The sequence below is a fragment of the Erythrolamprus reginae genome, chromosome 2 (assembly GCF_031021105.1).
Source record: "Erythrolamprus reginae isolate rEryReg1 chromosome 2, rEryReg1.hap1, whole genome shotgun sequence".
Classification (NCBI taxonomy): Eukaryota; Metazoa; Chordata; class Lepidosauria; order Squamata; family Dipsadidae; genus Erythrolamprus; species Erythrolamprus reginae.
In genome coordinates, this window is record NC_091951.1 from 243,627,514 (window position 1) to 243,654,202 (window position 26,689).

The 26,689-nt window shown below is 40.3% G+C and overlaps 1 protein-coding gene across 2 annotated transcripts in view; it reads left to right on the forward strand.

Moving 5' to 3' along the window:
- SLC44A1 (solute carrier family 44 member 1) overlaps positions 1–26,689 on the forward strand; it is a 91,280-nt gene that overhangs the window by 5,019 nt on the left and 59,572 nt on the right. For both annotated transcript variants that reach the window (XM_070742372.1, XM_070742373.1), the window contains exons 2-3: positions 18,265–18,354; positions 19,663–19,805. In XM_070742372.1, coding sequence (XP_070598473.1) covers positions 18,265–18,354; positions 19,663–19,805 — 233 coding nt within the window. The remainder of the gene's footprint in view (positions 1–18,264; positions 18,355–19,662; positions 19,806–26,689) is intronic.

The following is a 26,689-nucleotide window of genomic DNA, read 5'->3' on the forward strand; positions in this document are numbered from 1 at the left end:
TAATTTATATTATTTAGTTTACTCTGCCAGCTATTTATTTGACTTCTGCCACTTCTCATTTAAGATTAAAGATGGTGGAAACAGTGCAGCATGTGCAGGTATAAGGATGCCAATATATTAGTTGAAGGTGATGGCAGAAATTGCCTCATGATACAAAATGGAAATGTATGTTTGACTTAGGCCATTTTTCAGGCAAGTAAAAAAAAAAGAGCCTTGTCTTACCTGGGAATGGCAATATACAGAATGTAGAATCTGTCGAACATTTCTGAAAGTATCTAACAAAGACTTGCTACATGAACTCAGTGGTATTACATTTACTCAAAAGAATTTTTCTGTACATAAATAACAAACCTATAGAAACCATATTTATCCAGGATATATGGCTACCAATAAGATAATTGAATTTGTTAGTTTCAGAAGTAAATTTTTTCATGGAAAGCTTATGAAATGTCTGGATTTTCAATAGAAAGTATGCATATTTGTTGGTTTGCTTATTCCTTTTCCATTTTTGCTAGGAAATTGCAGGGTCCAATTTTAGATTCCGACCTGAACATGCAGAATTACAGTGATCCCTCGATTATCGCGGGGGTTACGTTCCAAGACCTCCCGCGATAATCGATTTTCCGCGGTATAGTGGTGCGGAAGTAAAAACACCATCTGCGCATGTGCGCCCTTTTTTTCCCCATGGCCGCGCATGCGCAGATGGTGGAGCCGGGGAGTGACGAAGGTGCGGAAGCCGACAAAGATTGCTTTGAATGTCGGCTGCCCCCGCCCCCCCCAGCACCCGCCTGCCCGCCGTTCACCCGCCCGCCCGCTCGCTCGCCGCTCGCCCGTTCACCCGCCCGGCCGGCTGCTTGCTCGCCGCTCGCCCGTTCACTCACCCGCCGTTCGCCCGGCCGCTCGCGAGCAAGAGGGGGAGAGATAGAGAAAGAGAAAGAAGGAAAGAAAGAGATGAGAGAGGGAGGAAGAGAGTGTGAGAGAGGAAGAAGCAAGATAGAGAAAGAGAGAGAGAAAGAAAGATGAGAAAGGAAGGAAGAGAGTGAGAGAGAGGAAGAAAGAGAGAGAGAGAGAGAAGAGTGGAAGGAAGAGAGAGAAATGATAGAAAAAAGGGGAGAAAAAAAGAGAAATGAGAAAATGATTGAAGCAGAGAATGACAGGAAAGAAAGAGAAAGAGACAGAGAAGTGACTCTTGGTGATGACGTATGATGTCATTGGGTGGGCTAAACCGTGGTATAGCAAAAAAACCGTGCAGTATTTTTTAATTAATATTTTTTGAAAAACCGTGGTATAGCGTTTCGCGAAAATCGAGACCGCGAAAATCGAGGGATCACTGTAATACTATAATAGCTGTAGAGCAGTGCTTCTTCTGTAGGTTGCTATGAGCAAGTATATTATCTATATATATAATATAGCATATGTCTGGCTATTTTATAAACCAGTAAGGATTTCTGGTGCTAATTATTTAACAATGTTTATAGCAAATGACCCCATCTATCATTATATTAAAAGTGGAAAGGGCTTGAGGTAAGCAAAATGTAGTTGCTCTTTGTGTGATCAATGAATTTTGCTCAGAAAATGAATGCTGCATTTCAGAATTCTTAAACAGAAAATGTATAGAATTATAGGATTAGAAAAGACCTTGGAGACCTTCTAAGCTAACACTCTGTCTAGCGCAGGAATCTTGAAAATCTCTAGTGATGGAACACCAATTACTTTAGTAGATTGGCTATACTCTCATAGGGTAAAATGGGTAAAATGAGGACCTGGATTGTGGGGGCAATATGCTGGCTCTGTTAAAAGGTGCTATTGCTAACATGTTATGAGCCTCCCTGAGTCTAAGGAGAAGGGAGGCATAAAAATTGAATAAATAAATAAATAAATAAATAATAAATAGTTAGGAAATTTTTTCCTTGTTTCAACTTTGGATCTCTTACTGTAAAGGTTTCACCCACTGATTATTGTCTTATCTCCAGTGTTCTAGAAAATAAATCTATTCTTCTGCTATGTGACATCTGTTCATGTATTGGAAGACTGTTATGGGTTTATCATTTCTCAATATTGTACATTGTATATTGTTTGATATGTTGTGAGCCTCCCTGAGTCCTCAGAGAGGGGCGGCATACAAATCCAATAAATAAATAAATATCTTGCCATTGTAAGTCACTAGGAGTTGCTTGGTTCTTATCTGATTCATTTTTAATTTTTTAAAAAAAATATTTATATACCACCATTATTATTGTTGTTGTTATTGTTATTACAAATAACTCAAATATATGAATACTGTACATCCAACATAACTTCCTCCTCATATTTTCCTTTCAACATCAGCTCTATGCTGTGGGTTAGGCTGAGAGAGTGATTGCCCAAGGCTGGCTTTCGTAGTAAAGGAAGGACTTGAACTCCATGATCTCTTGCTTTCTAGCTCAGTGCCTTAACCCCTGGACCAAACACAATTGGGGCTTTCACAGATATGACTGGTGGTCAAAATCTAAAATTATATTTAAAAGGAGTATTTAAAATTAACCCAACTACCAATAGAACTGGAAAATAATTCTTGATGATAAGAAAATAAAATTCTATGCTGTGTTAAAGTATCTTACAACATTCACAGCAGGAATATAATAAATTAAGAATGTGTGTTGTAAATTCAAGTATAAATTTTCATATTAATATGCAGTTGTTAAATATGTGATCTCCCCCCCCCTTTATATGTATATAAGTAAGATTTAAAGCCACATAAAACAGGGGAGCCATCAGAGCCAATACGGTTTCCTTTCTGAATCCTTATTATCAAAATACAAAGATGAATCTAATTTTGATAACTGTAAGACTGGACTTTAACACACTGCAACAGAGCAAAACACAAGGATTTTCTTAATTGTCCATTTATTTGAAGTGGCCCTCCCCTCAAGAGATATGAATGGCTTTGGTTTTAATTTCTAATAGCCATGTCATAAAAATAGTAGACGATATTAATAGAAATCATAGTCCACTTGAGTGGACGGCTATCTTAAAGCTAAATAACTTTAAAATATGTAAAATAATTAACCCAGTCAGAGTACTTTTTCTAAAACACTACATATTAAGCAAGTCATTATAGATTCAGATTGCTGTCTTTTTCATAGTATTACTGTATTTACAACCTCCTAGCCTTAAGCAGTTCTTATCCATTATTAAACATCTTGATGGACTACGTATATTTCTCCGTATGAAATCTACCCCAGATTTATATTTCCTTTATTTATAAGTTACTTCTATAGTGTTATCTATGTTGTCTAAATTAGAAAGATGGATTTCCTTTGTAAATCAATCTAGCACAGTGCTTCTCAATTATTTTCTGTTATGCTACCCCTACAAAGAAGTAAACAGTTCACACACACACAAACCCAATTCTCCACCAGGATGATTGTTTGCAATATTTGGCACATTTTTGCTGAAAAACCTCAAGCGGCTTATCAGTGTGATTGGGATGTAATGTGTTTAAGTGACACATTATTTGGCTTCATGCTGTCTGCTGCCAACATTTTTAGACACAGTAAATATACCGGTCTTTCCTCGTCTGTCACAGTGAAGCCAAGTGCTACATACACTTCCTCATTTTTCCTTGTCTAAGTTTTTGGGAGACTTATGTTTGTCTCATTATCTCCATCTCTCTCCTCCTTTCTTTTCATTCCTGTTAAAACTTTTCCATGGTGTCTCTTAAGGGTTTGTTATTTGCACTTCATATCTCCTGCTCTTTGCTGTGTGCTATTGTTTGGTGCAAAAACCCTCCTACTCCCTATGGCAAAAAAAACATGTTTCCCAGGGTCAAGCGCCCCCCCCTCCCCCACATCACTCCGCACACCCCAGAGGCTCCGCCCCACTATTTGAAAAGCACTGATCTAGCAAGTATGTGGGACTTCTTAGGATGATATTTAATCCTTAGTTTTTAGAGAAAATTATTTGTGTTTTAGATACAGAACATGTAGAAAACAATATAGTTTTATAATAGAGATAGCAATAGCATTTATACTTATATATTGCTTCACAGTGCTTTACAGCCCTCTGTAAGCAGTTTACAGAAAGTAAGCATATCGCCTCCAACAATCTGGGTCTTCATTTTACTGACCTCAGGAGGATGGAAGGCTGAGTCAACCTTGAGTCTACTGTGATTCTATCTGCCAAACTTCTGGCAGCTGGTGATCAGCAGATGCAGTTTGCAGTACTGCACTCTAACCACTGCACCACTGAGGCTGCAAACTGGCTGCTAAAATTGTTCTTAAAATAATCCAGAAATGCACTATAAATAAAGCACATAAATGGATATGTTTCAATTGTATAGAAACCTATGTCTCTTGCCTCGTTACTGCATTCATACATTATCCTGGTCATAATTCTCTTTGAACTCAGTGAGACTGATTCATGAACAATCAGTTCAGGATTTTAAGAAATATATGACATGCAGTGAAACACGTATACCTAGACATTCATTTTCTCTTTCATCCATTCACTTGAACCCCCCCCCCCCCAATTGCTGAATAATAAATAAATATGGGTGGGTGAGTTGTAGAAAGTGATTTATACATGCTGATCTAGAATCTTTTAAATGTTGAAGATATATTTTCCATTAATTACAAATTTTAGCATAGATCCCTAGTAAAGAGATATTAAAGGGAGAGACGGTTTAACCTAGTGGTTAAGGCATTGAGTTAGAAAGCAGGAGACTGTGAGTTCAAATCCCGTCTTAGTCATGAAAGCAAATGGGTGACTTCAGGCCAGTCACTCTTTTTCAGTCCAATCCACCTCACAGGATTATGGTGTGTGGAAAATAGGAGGAAGATGGATTGGACATGTAGGCTGCCTTGAGTTAGGCAGGATATAAACAAAACAAACAGATAAAATAAGCACTTTTCATGTATTTATATAACCAAATGGTAGACAAATACTGACTTCTGAGTTCACTAAATTACGTATATGTTTTCTATGGGAAAAGGTATCTCTCTCTTTTCCCTTTCTCTTTCTCTGTCTACATCTCTCTTTCTTCCTCTCCTCCCCCTCCCATCTTTTTCTTTCCCTCTCTATCTCTCTCTTCCTCCCCAGCCATCTCTCTCTCTCCCCCTCCCTCATCTCTCTCTTTCTGCCGTCTCTCTCTCTCTGTCCCCTTCTCTCTCTCTCTGATGAGGAACCATCACCACCCCCAGTGGAGGCTTCTCTTTGGGTGACTCTCCTCCCCCTTTTGTGATTCCCTGCATGGTTGTGGTGCTCAAACGAGTGCCAAAATGCAGCAAAGGCATATGCGGAGGATGGACGGCTGCTCAGTTAAGGAGGGTCCTCAGAATCCAGCCTTGCCTTGCCGTTTTCCCTCCCATGCCCCTTCCTCACAGCTTTTCAGCCGATTGGGGAAGGCATGAGCTCCAGTCCAAAGTGGCAGGAAGTGACGGCTGCCTTACGTGCAAATGTGGCATGAAGGCAGCTACAGGGCCACTTCTTGGCAGTCCTAAAGATCCTGTCATCGCCTTGCTGTGCCCCCACAGCCCCACATGAGAGGAGAAGGAGGAGGGTCACTGGAGGAAAGGCAGCCTTCGCTCCCTGTAGCTTTGGGCTGGAACTTATGCCCACCCCACTCGGCTGAAGAGCTACGGGTGGGGGGGAATGGGATGGGACATGGCAAGGCGATGGCCGGATCCTTAGGGCTGGAGAAAAGCTGCATCCAAAGATCCTCCTTCGGCGAGCAGCCGCCCATCCTGTGCACTTGCCTTTGCTGCAGTTCCGCTCTCACTTGTGGGTCCCGTCGTGCATGTGCCCCCTCCTAGCCCCGCCACAACCACCTAGGGATTTGTGAGAGGGGGAAGAGGGTCACCCAAAGGGAACCCTCCACTGGGGGTGGCTGTGTTCCTCAACCAGGGCTGGAGAATCAGCCCTGGCTGCTTCTCCATTCTCTCCATTGCCCTTAACTTCTCAGGCCAGGTGAAGGAGGAGAGGGCAAGGCCAACCAGTGATGGGATAGGGAGCCACAACAGGGGGCCCAAAGAGCCGCATATAGCTCCAGAGCTGCAGATTGCCGACCCCTGTTCTTGTATAGCAATAAAAAGATTGTTGTTGCCATTTGTTCAGTAAGAAAATTAGACGTAGGAAGCAAACTTTTCTTTCTTTTTGTGCCTTGAGTTGGTCACATAGAGTTGTCCATGCAGTTGTTGATTGCTCCTTCTTAAACTGCTTTGGTATTACTATTTCTACTATGTCTCTTTGTATCATATACATGATACTCTGTGGTGATTTGAGATCTTGTACTGCCAAACAAACCTGTTGTTTAAGTAAAATTTGTTGCCAGTGACAACCAGATAAATATTAAAATAAAGGATTGCATTAATCTGACTTATTACCAAAATTAACAAGTATTTGACATATTAAAAATATTCCAGTGAAGAAGTATCATAGTGACAAACAGAGAAAGAAGACATTTGAGATCTAAAAAAACTGGACATGACAGAGTCTAGAAGGGATAATGGGTTGGCATTTTTCAAAAAGTGAAAAAAAATATTAAAAGAGAAATAATGTTCACCTTAATCAGTGATAACAACAAAAATAGTTCTTTGGAGCAGCTTTGTTCTCTCTGCCTTAAATTAAAAATCCTCCTGTCAGGAACAAGACTGTTTAGTTGTTTTGTAGAGAACATGTTTAGCGTTAAATATTAATATTCTGCAGTACATTTCATCTCAACTCTACTTCAACCATATGCTTGTACGTTATCCTCCCAATATTCCAAAGACAGCATAAAATTCTTGAGTTTATTCACTGCACTGAATTATAATGAGTTATTTAATTTTTTATTCACAGTATATTGTATTACCCTAACCCAGGGGTGGGCAAAGTTGGCTCTTCTGTGACATGTGGACTTCAACTCCCAGAATGCCTGAGCTAGCATGATTGGCTCAGGAATTCTGGGAGTTGAAGTCCACAACTCATAGAAGAGCCAACTTTGCCTACCCCTGCCCTAACCAATTTGATTGAGTAGTTTGCAAAAAGATGTGCAAAATGGAGCAGATTTGTATTTGAAATAAATAAATAAATAAATAAACAAACAAACAAACAAACAAACAAACAAATAAATAAATAAATAAATTTGTTTCTGAAATATTTTGTTTTGGAATATTGTCCCTCCTTCCCAATCTTAGCATTACTGGATGGTTCATTCATTTCCATGTATAATTTTTTCTAAAGAAGAAATGTTTCATGATGTTTCAGACAATGGTTGTTCTGTTTTGCTTTGTTTTTTAAAAAATCACAAAGCTCTGTATAGTACAGTATTTCTTCTTTTAATGATCCTGCAATCCCTTGCTTCAGGGTGGGAAGGTGGGTGACTGATTGGAGCTGAGCAGGGGTAAAATGCTCCCAGTTCAGTCGTGCCTATTTGTTGTCAGGGAGCAGGTTGCGACGGCAACGTAAGGTTCCCCCCACCCCCCACCATTTGGATTCTTTTGCCCTCTGTGCATGAGCAAAGTGTTCTGTGCATACGCAAAGGGCAAAAGTGCCTAAATGGTGGCATCTGGGTGGGTAGGTGCTGTCTTTGCATCTGGCTCTCTGATGAATGACAGGCACAACCAACCACTGGAGCTGAGTGTTTACTGGCCGGATGCCTTTCTTGGTTCCTATGCAGACTTCACAGTAAACAGCTACAAATAAATGTTGTATGGCGCAATGGTAAAGACATCAGGCTAGAAACTGGGAGACCATGAATTCCAGTTCTGCATGAAGCCTATTGGGTGACTTTGAGCCAATCATTTTCAACCCTGGGAAGGAGGAAAGGGCTCTTTTGAGGAATCTTGCTAAAAAAAAACATGGCCAGACAGTCCCTAGTATTGGAAGAAATGTCCATCTGGATTCAGTTTCAAGTGGGAGAAAGATGTCAGACTCCCACGTGACCATGCAGGGGTAACTTTTTAGGTTGCCTTGTGTCCCAGGCTCCATCGAATCTTGCTGGGTGTTGAGGTAATTAAGCTAATCTTATCATGTCCTAAGAATGATGGTCTTAAACCCCTCACTCTGGAACTGAAGTGGAGGCAGGAAGCTGCTTGGTCTTTAAAAACATGTTTCTCCTTTTCTTACCTAAGGAAATATAATGTTCTGCCTTTTTAATATTTCCTAGAACCCTGATGGCGAACCTATGGCACGCATGCCACATGTAGCATGCAGAGCCATATCGAGGGCACACAAGGTGTTGCCCAGTGTCACTCCAGCACATATGCGCACAATGGCCAGTTGATGTTCGGCCTTGGGAAAGGCCGTTTCGCCCTCTGGACACTTCAGGGAAGTTTCCCTGAAGCCCCAGAGGCAAAAAAAATCATCCAATGAACAAACCAGAAGTTCAGAAAATTGCACTTCCAGTTTGTCCATTGGATTTTGGGAAATTGAAGTTCAATAGATGAAAGTAGTGGATGTGCATGAAAAGGGGAGGGGGAAAGTATTTTGTTTCAAACCCAACTAAATACATTTGACAGTTTTAGCAAATCACTTTGATTTGCTGTGGTTGGCTGTAGTTTGGTAGAACTGATACTGGGCCATGTTGGTTGTTCTTGGGGCAAATCAAGATTCAGAGTGTTCTTGTGGGGGCAAGTAGGGACTCACCCCTTCTTTTCTCTTCCTCTTCCTCTGCATGGCCAGCCTGTTGATCTTTGCAGCACATTAATTTCCCTTTATTTCTGAATCATGTCCTGGCCTTCAAGCAAATCCTCATCCTTTTCTTCAAGCAAGCATAACCAGCCAGCTTGCCTTCCCCATATCGCCCCACTGCCTGTACTGTATTTGCTTACTCCAAGGATATTAGTGGCAACAGTTAACAGTGGTAGGGAAAGGAAAGCACTGGGAGGATTACAGATGGGTAGGCTGATTGAATATGCTGCACTTGAAGCCAAAGACAGTGTCATTATCATCATCAGCAACAGCATCAGGAATAGCAGTAATTAATTGGCTTCAAGTACAGCATATCCAATTTGTCCTTTCCTGTTTCTCTCCCCCCCACACACCAATGCTTTCTTTTTCCTGCCTCTTTGCTATTGCCTTCAATGTCTATAGTTCACACATGGCAAATCCAGGTAACTCTTCAGTCCCTCTTCCAATCTTCCTAGCACCTTTATTTTATTTTGCCCTCCCTCCCTTGATGATGTCTTTAGTTCCACCCTTTTTCTTTCTTTCTGACCAAAATCTTCTGTTTGACAGGAAGAACCCATGTTTTGTGCATGGAAAATGTTGCATATCCCTTGCTTCTTTTAATAGGTAACCAGATGGGGAAACTTAGCTATTAAGGTGATATGGTATTACTTTATCAATCTCTGTTACTATAATTTCAAATTTCTAAATTAACTCTCGTAGAACATGCTCCTTAATAGAATATAGTTTTCTATAAAGTTCAATTGGGTTAGATAAAGCTTAAATTGGATGATAGATGAAGGATTTGTCACAACTAATTATCCTGGTGTGAACATACTGACTATATACAGTACTTTGTAGGGCTGTGCAATGTTTGGAATTAGATTCTCTGTAGATATTTTAAGAATTTCTAGTGGCCAAAATCTTTCGCATAACAGAGCTGTGTCTTTTTTTGGAATTATATACACTGCTCAAAAAAAATAAAGGGAACACTTAAACAACACAATATAACTCCAAGTAAATCAAACTTCTGTGAAATCAAACTGTCCACTTAGGAAACAACACTGATTGGCAATCATTTTTGCATGCTGTTGTGCACATTCCACTTTGTACAGAACAAAGTATTCAATGAGAATATTTCATTCATTCAGATCTAGGACGTGTTATTTGAGTGTTCCCTTTATTTTTTTGAGCAGTATATTTACCATCCATTGAGACATCTGTTGGCTAAATCTTATTAAACAGTCAAGAGCACCGAGTATGTTTAGTCAAAAGATGTATCTGTAAATGCTTGACGTTTTGTCATACATTAGAGATTTTGGATTGGTTCATCAAAGCTCCAGAGGCTAGAACCAACTGGTTGAAGCTTTTCAGAGGGAGATCCAAACTAAGGAATAATTTGACTGTGAAAGCTGTTAAGCATTGGAATAGCTGTTATGGAGAATCCTTCACTGGATGTTTTCAATCATTTTTAGATAATCATTTTTGACTCCTAAAAGTTAAATTCCAAATAAAATAGTTCCAGAATTCAGTGTCATCACAGAATACTTTTGTATGAATTCACAAATGGTTACTTAAGGAGTGATTATCTTAGCTGTATGAAAAGTTTCTTATGCTGAAAGTTAATTCATTCTACTTTTAGATCCTTGTGTTTGGAATGCCATTTGGATCCTACTGTGGTTTCCGTAGTGTAAGTTCTCAAATTCCTGCAGGACAATCTTGAGAAGGGTCTTTTCCCCAACAACTTATGGCAGCAAGCCACTGCCCTCGCTTCAGTTTTCCAGGCTGGGTATTGGGGTTCACTGGTCCTCCATCTGAGGGTGTGAATCTTTCTAAGGGACCCCTCCAATTTAGAGCCCCTGATCGTACACTGCTACCCCACCTGAATTTTAACTATGATGTTGCAAGCTTTGACCAAGCTGCCATTTGAACTGTTGAGAGAGACCTGCCTGTGTTTTGTTGTGTGTAAGGTGGTGTTCCTAGTGGCCAGCACATCCGTCAGGCAGATTTTGGAGTTGGCGGTATTGTCATTGCAAAAGGATTTTTGTGTTTTCCATATGGACAGGGTGGTTCTGTGGCTGGAGCCTGTTTTCCTTTTTAAGATCAAGATTTTTCGAGCACAGGAATTGATCTTGCCCAACTTCTGTCTGGAGACTAACCGTGCCTTAGAATACAGATGGCATATTCTGGATGTGAGGAGGGCTTTCCACATTTACGTCTGCAGAGAACTGCTCCCTTTAGAAAGTCTAACAGTGGATTTATAATGGTTTCCAGGTGAGCCAGCACTAGCCTTTCAAAGGTTTTCATAACTACCGATGCTAGAATAACCGGTCTGAAGTCATTCCATTCCTTTATGCAGTGTTTCCTTGGCACTGTGATGATAGTAGAGCATTTGAAGCAAGAAGGAACATAGCATATCTCTAGAGATTTATTAGATGTGGGTGAAGATAGGGGCCAGTTGGTCAGCACAAGCTTTTGAGCAAGAAGGAGTTATCCTGTTCAGACCTAAGAAGTTTATCTTAATCTTTCCTTGGTTCCCAGAGCATATTCCTGCTCCTAATATCTTCTAGGTTTATCATCATTCCTTGGCTTTCTATCTTTCATGATTGATCTGACAGTTTTATTATTTTTAACTCCCTGGGAAAGTAATTAGGGAAGAGGGATGTTTTCCTTTGTTTTACTTCTTCAAAGCAATGGCATATTTTCTCCTACATAGAACTACAGATTGCCCATTTATACTGTATAGTATGTCCCAAAGATAACAAATATATGGACTGATTGCACTTAGATTTTTTTGTAACTTTTCATTCAGACAGAAATAGGTTTCTATTTAATATCTCTAATCTTGGGTGCCACACATTTGTATAGAATCTTTAAATGAAAATATGACATAATGGTTGTTTTCTTTTTCGTGTTTTCATTCTAGCCACTTGCTTGCATTATTTGTAGCTAAGTACTGTATTTTTTGGAGTATAAGATGCACTGGAGTATAAGATGCACCTTAGTTTTTGGGGAGGAAAATAGAGGAAAGAATAGAGGAAAGGATTTTAAAATACCTTATTTGGAGAGAGTAACAATGAAAAAACTTGCAAGCCAATAAGGGCTGGGAACATGGTTAGAAACTGGTTAGAGCTGGAAAGAAAAATTCTGAGTAAGTAGAGCAATGAAAAAGAACCAGCAAAGACTTAGGGCTTGGAAAACATTCTTAGCAGGGAGTAACAATGAGAGCTTACAAGCTGTAAGAGCTGGGAACATCGTTAATACCTGGTTAGGGCTGGAAAGAAACTTACTTGGAGCAAGTTAGAGTAATTAAAAAAACCTCTGCAAAGACTTAGAGCGTGGAAAACATTATTTGCAGACAGTAACAATGAAATTACCTGCAAGATGAGAGCTGGGAAGATAGTTAGCATCTAGTTAGGGTTGGGGGAAAAAGCTTCGAAAAAAGCTGCATGCAGAGTATAAAACGCACCTGCATTTTCAGCCTCTTTTAGGGAGGAAAAAGGTCCATCTTATACTCCGAAAAATACGGTATATCTTCCACAGTTCTTTTATTTCCTGAGTATAAAGCAACCTCTAATTCAAAATATAATTATAGGGTAAAAACTTCCACTTCCTTTGGACAAGTTTCAAGTTCAAGTTTATTGGATTTATATGCCGCCCCTCTCCGAAAACTCGGGGCGGCTAACAACAATCATGAACAATATACAATAAAATCCAATACTAAAAGCAAATTAAAACCCCCTAATATATAAAACCAAACATACATACAAACATGCCATGCATACAGTTGTAACGGCCTAGGGGGAGAAGAAGTCTTAATTCCCCCATGCCTGGCGGCAGAGGTGGGTTTTAAGTAGTTTACGAAAGGCAAGGAGGGTGGGGGCAATTCTAATCTCTGGGGGGACTTGGTTCCAGAGGGCCGGGGCCGCCACAGAGAAGGCTCTTCCCCTGGGTCCCGCCAAATATGATATTTAATTCTTTGATGGGATGATTATTTGTAATAAAATGTTATATGAATTTGTTTTGTCAATAATGTTTCCCATAGAACAGCACAGCAGAATGTAAAGGTTTTTATCAAAGGAAAGTTATAATCTACATACTGTACATAATACATACATACATACATACATACATACATACATACATACATACAATGGATTTTTGTATGTTCTAGCATAACTCTGGAATGGCTTGAGGAATTTCAACACATGACTTAGCCTCTGGAAACAAATACAGTGGTACCGCTACTTATGAACTTAATTCATTCCATGACCAGGTTCTTAAGCAGAAAAGTTTGTAAGAAGAAGCAATTTTTCCCATAGGAATCAATGTAAAAGCAAATAATGTGTGTAATTGGGGAAACCACAGGGAGGGTAGAGGCCCTGTTTCCTCTCAGGAGATTCCTAGAGAGGCCCCAAGGAGGCTTTGCCCCACCTTTTCCGGCCCTGTTTCTTCCCAGGAGATTCCTAGAGAGGCCCCATAGAGGCTTCTCCCTGCCTTTTCTGGCCCTGTTTCCTCCCAGGAGATTCCTAGAAAGGCCCCAAGGAGGCTTCTCCCTGCCTTTTCTGGCCCTGTTTTCTCCCAGAAGATTCCTAGAGAGGCCCCAAGGAGGCTTCTCCCCACCTTTTCTGGCCCTGTTTCCTCCCAGGAGATTCCTAGAGAGGCCCCATGGAGGCTTCTCCCTGCCTTTTCCGGCCCTGTTTCCTCCCAGGAGATTCCTAGAAAGGCCCCAAGGAGGCTTCTCCCTGCCTTTTCTGGCCCTGTTTTCTCCCAGAAGATTCCTAGAGAGGCCCCAAGGAGGCTTCTCCCCACCTTTTCTGGCCCTGTTTCCTCCCAGGAGATTCCTAGAGAGGCCCCATGGAGGCTTCTCCCTGCCTTTTCCGGCCCTGTTTCCTCCCAGGAGATTCCTAGAGAGGCCTCAAGGAGGCTTCTCCCTGCCTTTTCCGGTTACAGTTTCGGAGGCTTGGATTTGTAAGTGAAAAATGGTTCTTGACAAGAGGCAAAAAAATCTTGAACATCCGGTTATTATCTAGAAAAGTTCATAAGTAGAGGTGTTCATAGGTAGAGATACCACTGTATTGTGAGGGTAAGACACCCCTAACATCCTTCAATGTGTGTGTGTCTGTGTGTGTGTGTTCTAGCATTACTCTGGAAGGCCTGGGCCATTAAGGAGAGCAAGTACAGTACAGTATCCTAGAAGAGAGGGCAGAATGATGGGCATGGGATTAGGGGCAAGAAAGGCCTCTCCCAATGGCTTCCTATGAGACAAATGCTTTGACGTCTATAAATACCCCAACTAGTTAACAATAAAACTAAAAATATGGGGCTATTCTCTGTACTATGTATTGCAATATATATTGCAAAACAGTAGGCATTTGGGCTGAAAAGAGAAATAAAACTTTATTTTAAACATAGAAGTTAATTTTAATTTATTTAATTACTAAAAAGTAAAATTGTAAATCCAGTGGCAAAAATTGCAGCAATTCATATTGAACTTTTATAACTGGAAAAAAGAGAAGTAAAAATGTGTTTAAAGTAAAGAAAACTGTCAGACATGTGTAAGTACTGTCAGGTTTGGAAATTCTTGCAAATACTGTAACAAGTTTTAGACGGAAATAAATGAGTGAATACAAAGAAAATTCTAAAAGAAAAACAGGAAGATAGGCATGGTTTTTGTCACGTCTGTAATTTTGTCAAATGTGATCAGAGACAGCAAAGTTTCCAGCTAAATCAAAAAAAATTCAAGACAGAGATTGTGGTTGAAGGATCAAAACCTCACTGCTTTTGCATGTTCAACTTTTCTTGAATGTACAAAAGGGCAGAACTTCGGTCCTGCTGTTGCAGCCCACCATCTAGATTTTTATCCCCAACACTTTGTGAATGCTACTAATATGAGCATTCTCTTAGCAGTGAAAGGTGAACTGTATAGTGGATACATTGTTCAATTGTCATATGTTTAAGGTGGATAAAAGAAAAATATAATGTCTCACAGTGTATTAGCAAAGGTTTCTGGCTTTCTTTTTAACTTGCTTTCTCTCAACTATTTGACAGGATTAGGAACTTTAAATTCTTAGCTCAATCCAATTCTAAACTGCATTTCTGAAGTTATGGCTTTGGCCAGCAGAACAGAAGTAGAGAAATGGGCTGTTTCTGGTCTCCAGAGGGCCCCTGAGGGGCAGGGGAGGCAATTTTTGTCCTCCCTAGGCATTCAATTATGGGTGTGGGCACTTGTGTAGGCACGATAATGTATGTGCACACGCTTTCAGCACACAAGGAAAAAAAGGTTTGCCATCACTGTTCTAGTCCCTCCTTAGGCAGAAATTCAATTGGGTGACGTTGGGCTGGTGTCACGCACATTCATCCTAGGAAGGAGGCAAGGGATTTTTTCTGGGGGGGGGGGGGAGAAACTTTGCCCCCAAAAAACTGCAGGAGCTTGTTCAGGCAATAACCAAGTGTTGAAAATATCTGTTTTTTGTCCTTCCCGTAAAAGACTTAACAATATTAAGATCTTAACATTGAGCAGAACAACAGAGTCTATAATGACAGAAGTACAGTGATCCCCCGCTCGTTGCGAGGGTTCCGTTCCAGGAGCCCCCGCAACGAGCGGGTTTTCGCGAAGTAGCGATGCGGAAGTAAAAACACCTTCTGCGCATGTGCAGATTGTGTTTTTATTCCCACAGCGCTAGCGAGGAGCCGAAGATTGGGGGCGGTGCGGCTGTTTGCCGCCGGCATGGAGGGCTTCCTAGCAGCCCCCCAAACCCGGGTTGGGGGTCCGGGGGGGCGCTGGCTCTCGCCGCTTTCGAGCTGAATCCGGGAGCGAATTCGCTCCCGGATTCAGCTCGAAAGCGGCGAGAACGAACGGCAAGGAACGCCTTTTCCACGCCGTTCATTCTCGCCGCTTTCGAGCTGAATCCAGGAGCGAATTCGCTCCCGGATTCAGCTCGAAAGCGGCGAGAACGAACGGCAAGGAACGCCTTTTCCACGCCGTTCATTCTCGCCGATTTCGAGCTGAATCCAGGAGCGAATTCGCTCCTGGATTCAGCTCGAAAGCGGCGAGAATGAACGGCGTGGAAAAGGCGTTCCTTGCCGTTCGTTCTCGCCGCTTTCGAGCTGAATCCGGGAGCGAATTCGCTCCTGGATTCAGCTCGAAAGCGGCGAGAACGAACGGCAAGGAACGCCTTTTCCACGCCGTTCATTCTCGCCGCTTTCGAGCTGAATCCAGGAGCGAATTCGCTCCCGGATTCAGCTCGAAAGCGGCGAGAACGAACGGCAAGGAACGCCTTTTCCACGCCGTTCATTCTCACCGCTTTCGAGCTGAATCCAGGAGCGAATTTGCTCCCGGATTCAGCTCGAAAGCGGCGAGAATGAACGGCGTGGGCGGGCGAAGGGCGGGCGGCAGCGAGGAGTTTGCGTGGGCGGTGGGGAAACTCCTCGCTGACGCCAGCAAGAGGGGGAAGACTCAGGGAAGCCGCCCAGCAGCTGATCTCCCGGTTGCCATCTACGCATGCGTGCCCACGGGCACGCATGCGTAGATGGTATTTTGACTTCCGGGTTGAAAAATAGCGAAGTACCCTGTTCGCAATGGTTGGGGACGCAATAAACGGGGGATCACTGTAATAAAAGACAAGTAAAGAAATCTAACACATTACAGTCTTAGAGGATTTGCTTCTACAGCAGGAATTTTAATGGGAAGTATTTCTTTTCCTAATTCTTCCCATGCCATATTGTAAGCTATTTTGTAGCTTATTCTTGTTCTGCAGATTTGAACTGGCTGATAACCGTCCTCTTATGCATGAATAGGGTCATTTTACCTAAATTCACAAAACATTGGAAATGGTGGGAATGGTTGGAATTGGGACCATTTCCTTTTGTTAGATTCCATAATGCTCAGATCAAAAATTCTGTGACAAAGTGGATGCTCTTTATTTTCCATACCAGTGCATCATGATGGATATGAATTTTAAGCTACTAATAAACATTGATAGCTAGAATCTTTAGTTTACGTGACACAGATGATCTTCAACATATGACCATAATGGAGCCCAACATTTCTATTATTAAGCAAGACATTTGTTAAGTGTGTTGTGCTCCATTTAAATAATCATTTCCCCAAGTTATTAAGTGAATAACTGCAGTAATTATGTAAGTCATGGCTTCCCCCATTAAATTTCTTGTCACAAGCCAGCTGGAAAGGTTACAAATGATGATCACATGACCCAGGACAGTGCAACTGTTATAAATACATGCCAATTGACAAGTGCCCAAATTTTGATCACATGGCTATGGGGATACTGCAGTGTTTGTAAATGTGAAAATTGTCATAAATCACTTTTTTCAGTGCTGTTGTAAGTTCAAACAATCACTAAATGAATAGTTGTAAGTTGAGGACTATTTGTACATTTCAAACTATCATAACAGCTTGTTCCTCTTGACTGTATGTCATGATTTCATCACATACTACTTCTATAACATAATAATATCAGCTGACAATAGACAATAGCTGACATCAAAATCTAATTTATTTATAAATAAACCCAGCTGTTTCCAAATGAATAAAAGCTATGTACTTACTTTACAAACCTCTATGGCTATATTCATAAATATAGTAAGCTAAAACTATTATTAGGATTTAGCACAGAGGTCTTCAAACTTGGTAACTTTAAGACTTGTGAACTTCAATTGCCAGAATTCTGGGAGTTGAAGTCTACAAGTCTTAAAGTTGCCAAGTTTGGGGACCCCTGATTTAGCAGAATGATTGCACCCTGTGCTCCACTGCAGAGTTAGTTTATATGGTAGGTTACTGGATTTCACTAAGGCCAATTTTAATACATGAATCACATGATTTGTATAGCGTTATATGATTTGGATCATGTTAGAATAGATTTTAAATAATGATATTCCAATTTCCACTTAGAACACAGTAAAAAAAATTAATCCTGTGGCATAAATAAACATTGATCAGCTCTGTGATAGAAGAAGAAACATTTTTTCTTTCCTTCTCATGCAAAATTTGGAAAGGTGAAATAAGTAAATTTTGTTTATTGTAGAAAAGTCTTGAAAATATATTCATTACGTTTATGACATTTGACGATTAGAAAGCTGTATTCAGTTTATGTGGTTCTTTGATACCTTATGGAGCGCTCAGTGTATAGGCATACATGAATAATGGAACACAGATGATCATGGAAATGAAAGTCTCTTAAAAGTACTTCTACATGTTTATAACTTGGGGCAGAAACATTAAGTCTGACGTGGTTGAAATGAATATTAATTCTGATTCAGCTGTTGATTGGTTGACAGATTGTAATGAATTTCCGGGGATTCACCTAGGGTGGTGCAAATGGGATGGTTATCTTTTTGAAGCTTGAACCGCTTGAACCATTAATTATTGTATTGTAATTGCATTGTATAAATTATAAATATAATATCTAAGTACTTTTAATTAATGAAACCTAGCAGAGCTAGAACCAAAACAATGGGAAGTCTTCAGTAATCTGAAGTAATCATTTGTATTCCCAGTGGCCAAAGTATTTTATTCATGTTTTGTCCCAGATTTTCATAACCATTAAAATACCAAAAAATAAATAAATAAATCTTCATATTCCTTTTTCTTCCCCTGTCTCAATTCCAAACTTACAGAGTTCCAAACGAGAGTGGAAGCCTCTGGAGGATCGCAGCTGCACAGATATCCCATGGCTTTTGCTGTTCATTCTATTTTGCATTGGCATGGTATGTAACAAAAGACATATCTAAAGAAACATTCTTTTCTTTCCCCCTGGAACTGGATGATGATTTGACAACTTGTCAGAAGATTCATTTATTTATTTTTATGTGCTGTATTAAGCAGCCAAGTTAAAATACTCAATTGATACTTTTCAGCATATTGATGAGATTAATGTATCTGTATGTTAGTATTTTAGTTTAAGATTTTCTTTCTGTAGATCATGTGTGTCTAATTATTTTTGTCCATCCCACAAGGACCAACAGAGGAGACAGCTTCAGATAGCTTTTGTTAAGTGTCATTTTATGCAGAGAATAGCATCTCTTTGTTACTATAACTGCTTTGTGGAGCCTATCCTCTGAGATCAAATAGGTGGTGGGCCACCTTTATGATATATAGACTGCATATTAAAACAACAGCAAAATCACCAACTCTTGTGTTTTAGTTTTTGTTGGTGATTTTACTATTGTTTCAACACAATAGGTTCACCACCCTGAATCACATAGCTAGCAGGCAGTCTTGCAAAACAAACAAACAAATGAAGAAAGAAAAGGAAGGATGGAAGGAAGGAAGGAAGGAAGGAAGGAAGGAAGGAAGGAAGGAAGGAAGAATTTGTAAATCCAATCTAAGTTACTGTACTATGAGCTTACAGTCCCATTTCTTTCCGATACATTCTGCTGTGATTTTTTATTTGAAAGATCTTGAATAAATTCTATTCCAGTGTAGAATTTCTTACAGCAGGGGTCCTCAAACTTGGCAACATTAAGACTTGTGGACTTCAGTTCCCAGAATTCTCAGCATAGCTGGCTGGAGTTGAAGTTCACAAATCTTAAAGTTACCAAGTTTGAAGACCTCTGCCTTACAGTATAAATAATAATGGTCAGATCCTTATCAACAATAAAGGTTTGCATCAGATTCATAAATGTGATTAATCAAATGCACTCCTAGCCAGTGTTGCAATCTAAGCTTCTGTATAGTACTTGGATTTTAAAAACATATTCAAATTTCAAGGCCAAAGACATGATAACTTGGACTTATAAATCCACTTATGGTTCTAGTACATGAATTCCTCTTGGATGCTAATTTTACAATATGCATGTCATTCATATCATGCTGTACACATCAGATTTTCCTATTTTCTCTTGGGCAACAATGCTTTTACTTAAAAAAAAATTCTATTTCAAAGAAAGAGAACGAAACTAAAATAGAAAAGGGAATGAAGTTTTATATGGCCACCTAACAAGAAGACATAGTTTTGAAAATGGCATTTCTCTTAGGGCATGGCACTGAAAGCTTTCTCAATTTATTTCTTCCAGGGTTTTATCTGTGGTTTTTCAATAGCTACTGGAGGAGCTGCAAGATTGGTTTCAGGATATGATAGTTACGGAAATATCTGTGGACAGAAGAATGTAAAAATAGAAGGCATAGACAACAGTGGCCTAGATCTTACAGAAAAAAAGTAAGTATATAATCTAAGGATTACTATTTCAAACAACACCCCCCCCCCTTTAATTCTTTCTTGGAGACTGCCTGGATAAGTGCTGCAGTTCTTGGCAAGGTTTTTCAGAAGTGGTTTGCCATAGCTTCCTTACTTGAGCTGAAGGAATGTGGTTAGCCCAAGATCACTCAGATGGCTTTGTGCCTAAAGCAGGACTAGAAATTATCGTCTTCCAGTTTCTAATGTTGTCATTTTGGTTCACAAGATTAAGTAAACAATAAGTAAAACATTTTATTATAAGTTTAGACCCTGCTGTTTTAGTCAAGGAATTTCTTTTCCAGATGTTTTCTATATTTGGAAGCTTTTGCATACTTTTGTGCAAATTATATCCATTCCTGTAAATCATTTGAAATTTGGAATCCCTTTGCTGCTTTCACACAAGTTAGTTCTTATATACTTGAGTGCTGTCTTTGTTTGACCTGCTCACAAAATGATGCCTTGTTGTTTGCAGAAATTTATTTTTTATTACAGCTATGGCAATATTAATGTTGCACAACCCAAAAGAATCATAGGAATTGTTTTTGAAAATATTGAAAATTTGCTGTTTCTCACATCTTTACTCTACATAATCTGTCATGGCATTAAATGCCCTAAGAAATTATTCCAGGTACATCTGAGGTAAAATCAGACTATTTGCATTCAAAGAAGTTTTGAATACCTTAAGTGGACCTCTTGAAAAATATACTTAATTATGACTAAGGCATGTTTCCACTGTAAATATAAGGGACAGCTTAAATTAAGCCCAAAGAAAGATTGGTGATTGAAATCAAAGCAGAGCCAGAACATTCTGTTTCTAATACAGTACCTTAAAAATTAGAACTTAGTTGCAACTATACAGATGCTCTGTGCCCTGGGGCATTAAATCATGTATTTTGGATTTAGCATAATGAGTGAATGACATTGTGATTTATCAGCAGTGAAAATAATGACAAAAGATACAGAAAGGAGGATAGGCACTTTTTAAAAAAAGACTCAGGCACCTTTTTAAAAAATGGCACTGAAATGATATATGTGCTCATAAAAATGATTAGTTTTGCAGCATTTTTAGAATAGAATAAAAGAGAATAGAATGGAATAGAATTTTATTGGCCAAGTATCATTGGACACACGAGGAATTTGTCTTGGTGCATGTGCTCTCAGTTACATGAAAGAAAAATACGTTAATCAAGAATCATAAGGTACAACATTTAATGATAGTCCGGATACAAATAAGCAATCAAATTTAATAAAAGTTTGTGAAAGTGATGGTACAGGAGAGGAAGGTCTGATATCACAGCCACCCCGAGTCTGCGGAGAGGGGCGGCATACAAATCTAAATAATAAAATAAATAATAAATAAATAAATTATCACTGAGTTGGGATGGCATTTCATCACTTCGTGGCTATGAGAATTGATGAAACATGGATCTTCTGGAGTAGTCTCTGAATTGATTGGAAAGATGAAGCTGCTAGGATCACCAAAGCTGCAGTGGCACTAGTAACAGAACAGGAACAACTATCAGCTGTTTAGCACTGGTTAAACTATTATCTAGGTACTGTTGCTCAGTTGATGAGGATTTGGCAGTGTGGAGATGTCAGTGGAACTGCATTATGTTCTTTGTGCTTATGGGCAAGACAATGGCAGTGAAATATTCCTGGACTAGCCTTGAGATACTGTAGTTGGTTTGAACTTTTTTTTTAATGTTGAGGGATGATGTTGATTATTGTGTATTTTCCCATTCCCCCTTGCGTGAGAGTTGAGGGAGAAAAGGGCTAGGAGGAGTGGTGCCATCTGGTTTTTGATGAGATATGGATATGAGAGTGCACAGAATATAGGCTTCTGATTAAAATGAAGGCTATGGAGTCCTGGGAAAAGGTACCCTTGACATCTGACCATTAAGCTAATTGAAGGGTGGTGTGTTATGGACCCTCGGAGAAAGGGTAGGTATGGGTGGAGGTTGGTGCTTTTGGAGGGGCAGAGAAATGGCAGGTGATAATATTACGGTAGTGACAGACAGAAGGAGATATGGTATGCTACTAAATCCCACAATGGTAAAAGACAAATGCAAAGAAAAACAGTGTTACTCATTTACAATAGTTTGTGCATCTTTAAAAAGTCTACAAGACAAGTTAGTATTCTGAATGCATATGCATTTGTGTGCACGCCTCAAAGCAAAACAAGGAATGAAAATTCTCCACAGATTGCACAGTGCTAGCCACTCTGCATTCATAGTACAAAACTGCATGTCCGTTTCACACCTTTTAAATAGATAGTTATGGTGACAATGTTTGAATAGAAGAGATTTTATTTATCTTCAAGAAGGAAAAGAGGTTTGTTGTATTTCAAAGTGCAGTAAGTCTTATCATTCTATTCGTCCATTTGTTATATGGACCAAATTGATCTAAACCCCTCTAACTCTCTCTGCAAGATATATTTCTGTTTCTTGAAAAAAAGATCTTAGATAATTTTGTTTTTTCCTAATATGGCTGTAAAAGATTCCTTTAAAAAACCTAAAGATATATAATAAACATTTAGGGGGGGGGGGAGAAGGGGATATGAAATAATTATGTGTACAATTCATGAACCTGCACTAAAACCATCTGCTATCTTGGCTGCTGAACAGATGGAGAAATTTGTGTGACAATCTCAGGGAAATGAAAAAAAAATGAAATGTAATAATAGATACACTACATTATAGCAATACTATCATGAGCCAAGATAGAATTCTTACTTTCTATACTTCAAAATGTGACAGATGCATTGTAGGATGTAAGAAACAATGCATTGAACAAGCAATTATAATATCCTATATCATATAATGGTATATTTTGTAGTACCCCAAAGAGCTATTGTTACAATGAGAGTATTCAGTTCATATGGAACAGAAATCCAAACTCATCAATTAATTCCTATATTTTGTTGTCTTAAAATTCCATTTTTCATGAAATGCTAAATTAATACTGTGTGGATGACTTGGTCTAATGATACATTGATAGTCTTAATGAACCAACAGGAACCAAATCACTTAGTTTAGAGATTTTATCTGCCTTGTCTTTTCTGCTTCTTCAAGGCCTGCTGAAAATAAAAATCAAAAGTGTGAGCATTGTATTTACACCTATGAGCTGGAAAACACACAGTGGCCTTTGTCATTTTAATACAGTGCTAAGGTTTATTGAGTGCAGAAGCAATGTCCATTAATGAAGGATTGGATAGTAGAAGAAAACTGGTTTCCATTATAATGAGGTAATATATTCATATCAAAGTAAAAAAAACACCCTCCTCTATGGAAAGTTTGAAAACACGCCCAAAAACATTTTTAGTCTTTTTAACCATTTTAACCATTTTAACATTTTCTTAATATTTTCAAATTTGGCATCTCATTTCTAGACACACACACAGAGGTGCCTAAAAGATACTTCATAATAACCCCATAGACATACCCATAGTTACACCTTTACTCCTAAAGACTTGGTCACCTAAAACAGCTCCCTGTCAACCACTCTTCGTACAATGGCCGGAGGGGGGGGGGGATTACATTTTGCTTCTTAGATAAATACCCCTGTTTAGACAGGTTTACTCTGCATACAATGTTGGCTCGCTCATCCACAATTAAATCATGGATAAGGAGAGTGTTATTACAGATTGTACTTTAAAACAGAGTCAGTCGAGGTGACTGGGGCACGTACTTGTCCACCTGTCTGGGAAGAGTTTGATCTGGTGACACCTGATGAAGTGGACAAGGCCATTGGAGCTGTGAGTTCCGCTACCTGTTTACTGGATCCGTGTCCCTCCTGGCTGGTTTTGGCCAGCAGGGAGGTGACGCGGAGCTGGGCCCAGGAGATTACCAACGCTTCCTTGGGGAGGGGAGTTTTTCCATCACTCTATAAAGAAGCGCTCGTGCGCCCCCTCCTCAAGAAGCCCTCCCTGGACCCAGCTGTGCTTAACAACTATCGTCCAGTCTCCAACCTTCCCTTTATGGGGAAGGTTGTTGAGAAGGTGGTGGCGCTCCAGCTCCAGCGGTCCTTGGAAGAAGCCGATTATCTAGGTCCCCAGCAGTCGGGTTTCAGGCCCGGTTACAGCACGGAAACTGCTTTGGTCGCGTTGATGGATGATCTCTGGCGGGCCCGGGACAGGGGTTTATCCTCTGTCCTGGTGCTCCTTGACCTCTCAGAGGCTTTCGATACCATTGACCATGGTATCCTTCTGCACCGGCTGGAGGGGTTGGGGGTGGGAGGCACTGTTCTTCAGTGGTTCTCCTCCTACCTCTCTGGCCGGTCGCAGTCGGTGTTAGTGGGGGGTCAGAGGTCGACTCCTAGGTCTCTCCCTTGTGGGGTGCCTCAGGGGTCGGTCCTCTCCCCCCTGCTATTCAACATCTACATGAAACCCCTGGGCGAGATCATCCAAGGACATGGGGTGAGGTATCATCAATATGCGGATGATACCCAGCTTTACATCTCCACCCCATGCCCAGTCAACGAAGCGGTGGAAGTGATGTGCCGGTGCCTGGAGGCTGTTGGGGCCTGGATGGGTGTCAACAGACTCAAGCTCAACCCGGATAAGACGGAGTGGCTGTGGGTTTTGCCTCCCAAGGACAATCCCATCTGTCCGTCCATTACCCTGGGGGGGGGGAATTATTGACCCCCTCAGAGAGGGTCCGCAACTTGGGCGTCCTCCTCGATCCACAGCTCACATTAGAAAAACATCTCTCAGCTGTGGCGAGGGGGGCGTTTGCCCAGGTTCGCCTGGTGCACCAGTTGCGGCCCTATCTGGACCGGGACTCATTGCTCACAGTCACTCATGCCCTCATCACCTCGAGGTTCGACTACTGTAATGCTCTCTACATGGGGCTACCTTTGAAAAGTGTTCAGAAACTTCAGATCGTGCAGAATGCAGCTGCGAGAGCAGTCATGGGCTTACCTAGGTATGCCCATGTTTCACCATCACTCCGCAGTCTGCATTGGTTGCCGATCAGTTTCCGGTCACAATTCAAAGTGTTGGTTATGACCTTTAAAGCCCTTCATGGCATTGGACCAGAATATCTCCGAGACCGCCTCCTGCCGCACGAATCCCAGCGACCGATCAGGTCCCACAGAGTGGGCCTTCTCCGGGTCCCGTCAACTAAACAATGTCGGTTGGCGGGCCCCAGGGGAAGAGCCTGCTCTGTGGCGGCACCGGCCCTCTGGAACCAACTCCCCCTGGAGATTAGAACTGCCCCTACTTTTCCTGCCTTCCGTAAACTCCTTAAAACCCACCTTTGCCGTCAGGCATGGGGGAACTGAAACATCTTCCCCTGGGCATGTTTAATTTATATATGGTATGCTTGTGTGTATGTCTGTTAGTATATGGGGTATTTTAAATCTTTTAATTTTAAATTTGTTAGATTATTTATGATTTGTTTCCACGTGTTGTGAGCCGCCCCGAGTCTTCGGAGAGGGGCGGCATACAAATCTAAGTAATAAATAAATAAATAATAAAATAGTAAGGGCAGGAAATCAGATCACTGGAGCACTGATGGTCAAGCATTGGGACAGAACATCTAGGGGCTGGATTCAGTGCCAAATACTGAGGCAGCCTTCTCAGTATCTTGTTACTGCTAACATCATTTGCTTAGCTCATTGTGGACATTAGTTTCCCTGAAAACATCTCTAGAGTTTGTACTCTTTTCTGACCTGACTTTTTATTTTTGCTGGATGTGTCTCTTTTTCTTAAATCTTCACTAAACTTCACTAATGCAACCATATTGACTTCTTGTGCAGTCATATTGGAAGGCGTGTCCTCTATTTTTTCCTCTTCTTAAGAATTGTTTGTACTTACCTACTGTACTTATTAAAACCTACATGTTAAAGTATGTTGACTTTGCTCAATTTTTATTTTCTTATAATGAAGAAAGCCAATGTTATGTCATTTTCCGCAACATTCTTGCTGCTTTTCCTAGCTTATATTCTATATGTTATGCAAGAAATAGGTAATAGTTATGACTGTGACTTTTATTTGCTGTTTATGAGTATTCTTTGAAAATACATATCCTAATCTTCATAGTCCTTTGTAAAGGAGGTAAATAGAAAATGCAAAAAGATTGGTTGAAGGGATAATATTTAAGGGATTAGTGGTAATAGTAATACTAATAATGGGTGGGTAAACTAACTAACATACCATCCTGTGATTATTTCATGTGCTTTCTGTGTAGTTCTACAGTATATAACATAAATCAATATAACATACTATATTCTGAAATATCAAGGAAAATGCAGGTGTGATATCACTGATCCTAAGAGCCCTCATTTCTGCACTTGGTTTTTTTTGGTTTCCAGATGTGTTGAGGATAGCAAAATTGCCAGTGGAAAAGTTTCTAAGGTGAGCAGTTTGGGAACTCTTATTTCATCTTAGAGGACTACGTCATGGTGCTGATCACAGCTAAATAATTACTTTCCTGCAACTGTTACACTACCCAAACCATTCATTGAAATGGCTTCCAAAGAAATATTCTTGGCCTTTAAGACTTTTGTCAGGGATGCTTCTCAGAGTTCCCCTTTCAGACAAAAACAAGAAAGAAGTATTTTCAATTGTATGTCAAGCATATCTGCAAGCCCCAAAACCTCACTCTATAAATAAATTGTTGGCAATGGCCACAATACAGGTAGTCCTCAACTTACAACTATTAATTTAATGACTGTTCAAAATTAAAATGAAAAAAGTGATTTACGACCAGTCCTTGTAGCATCCCCATGGTTGTGTGATCATAATTTTGTCATTTGGCAACTGGCATGTATTTACAGTATTTACGACATCATGGGATCATGGGATCACCATTTGCCATCTTCCCAAACCAGCTTCTGACAAAGAAAGTCAATAGGAGGAGTTGGAT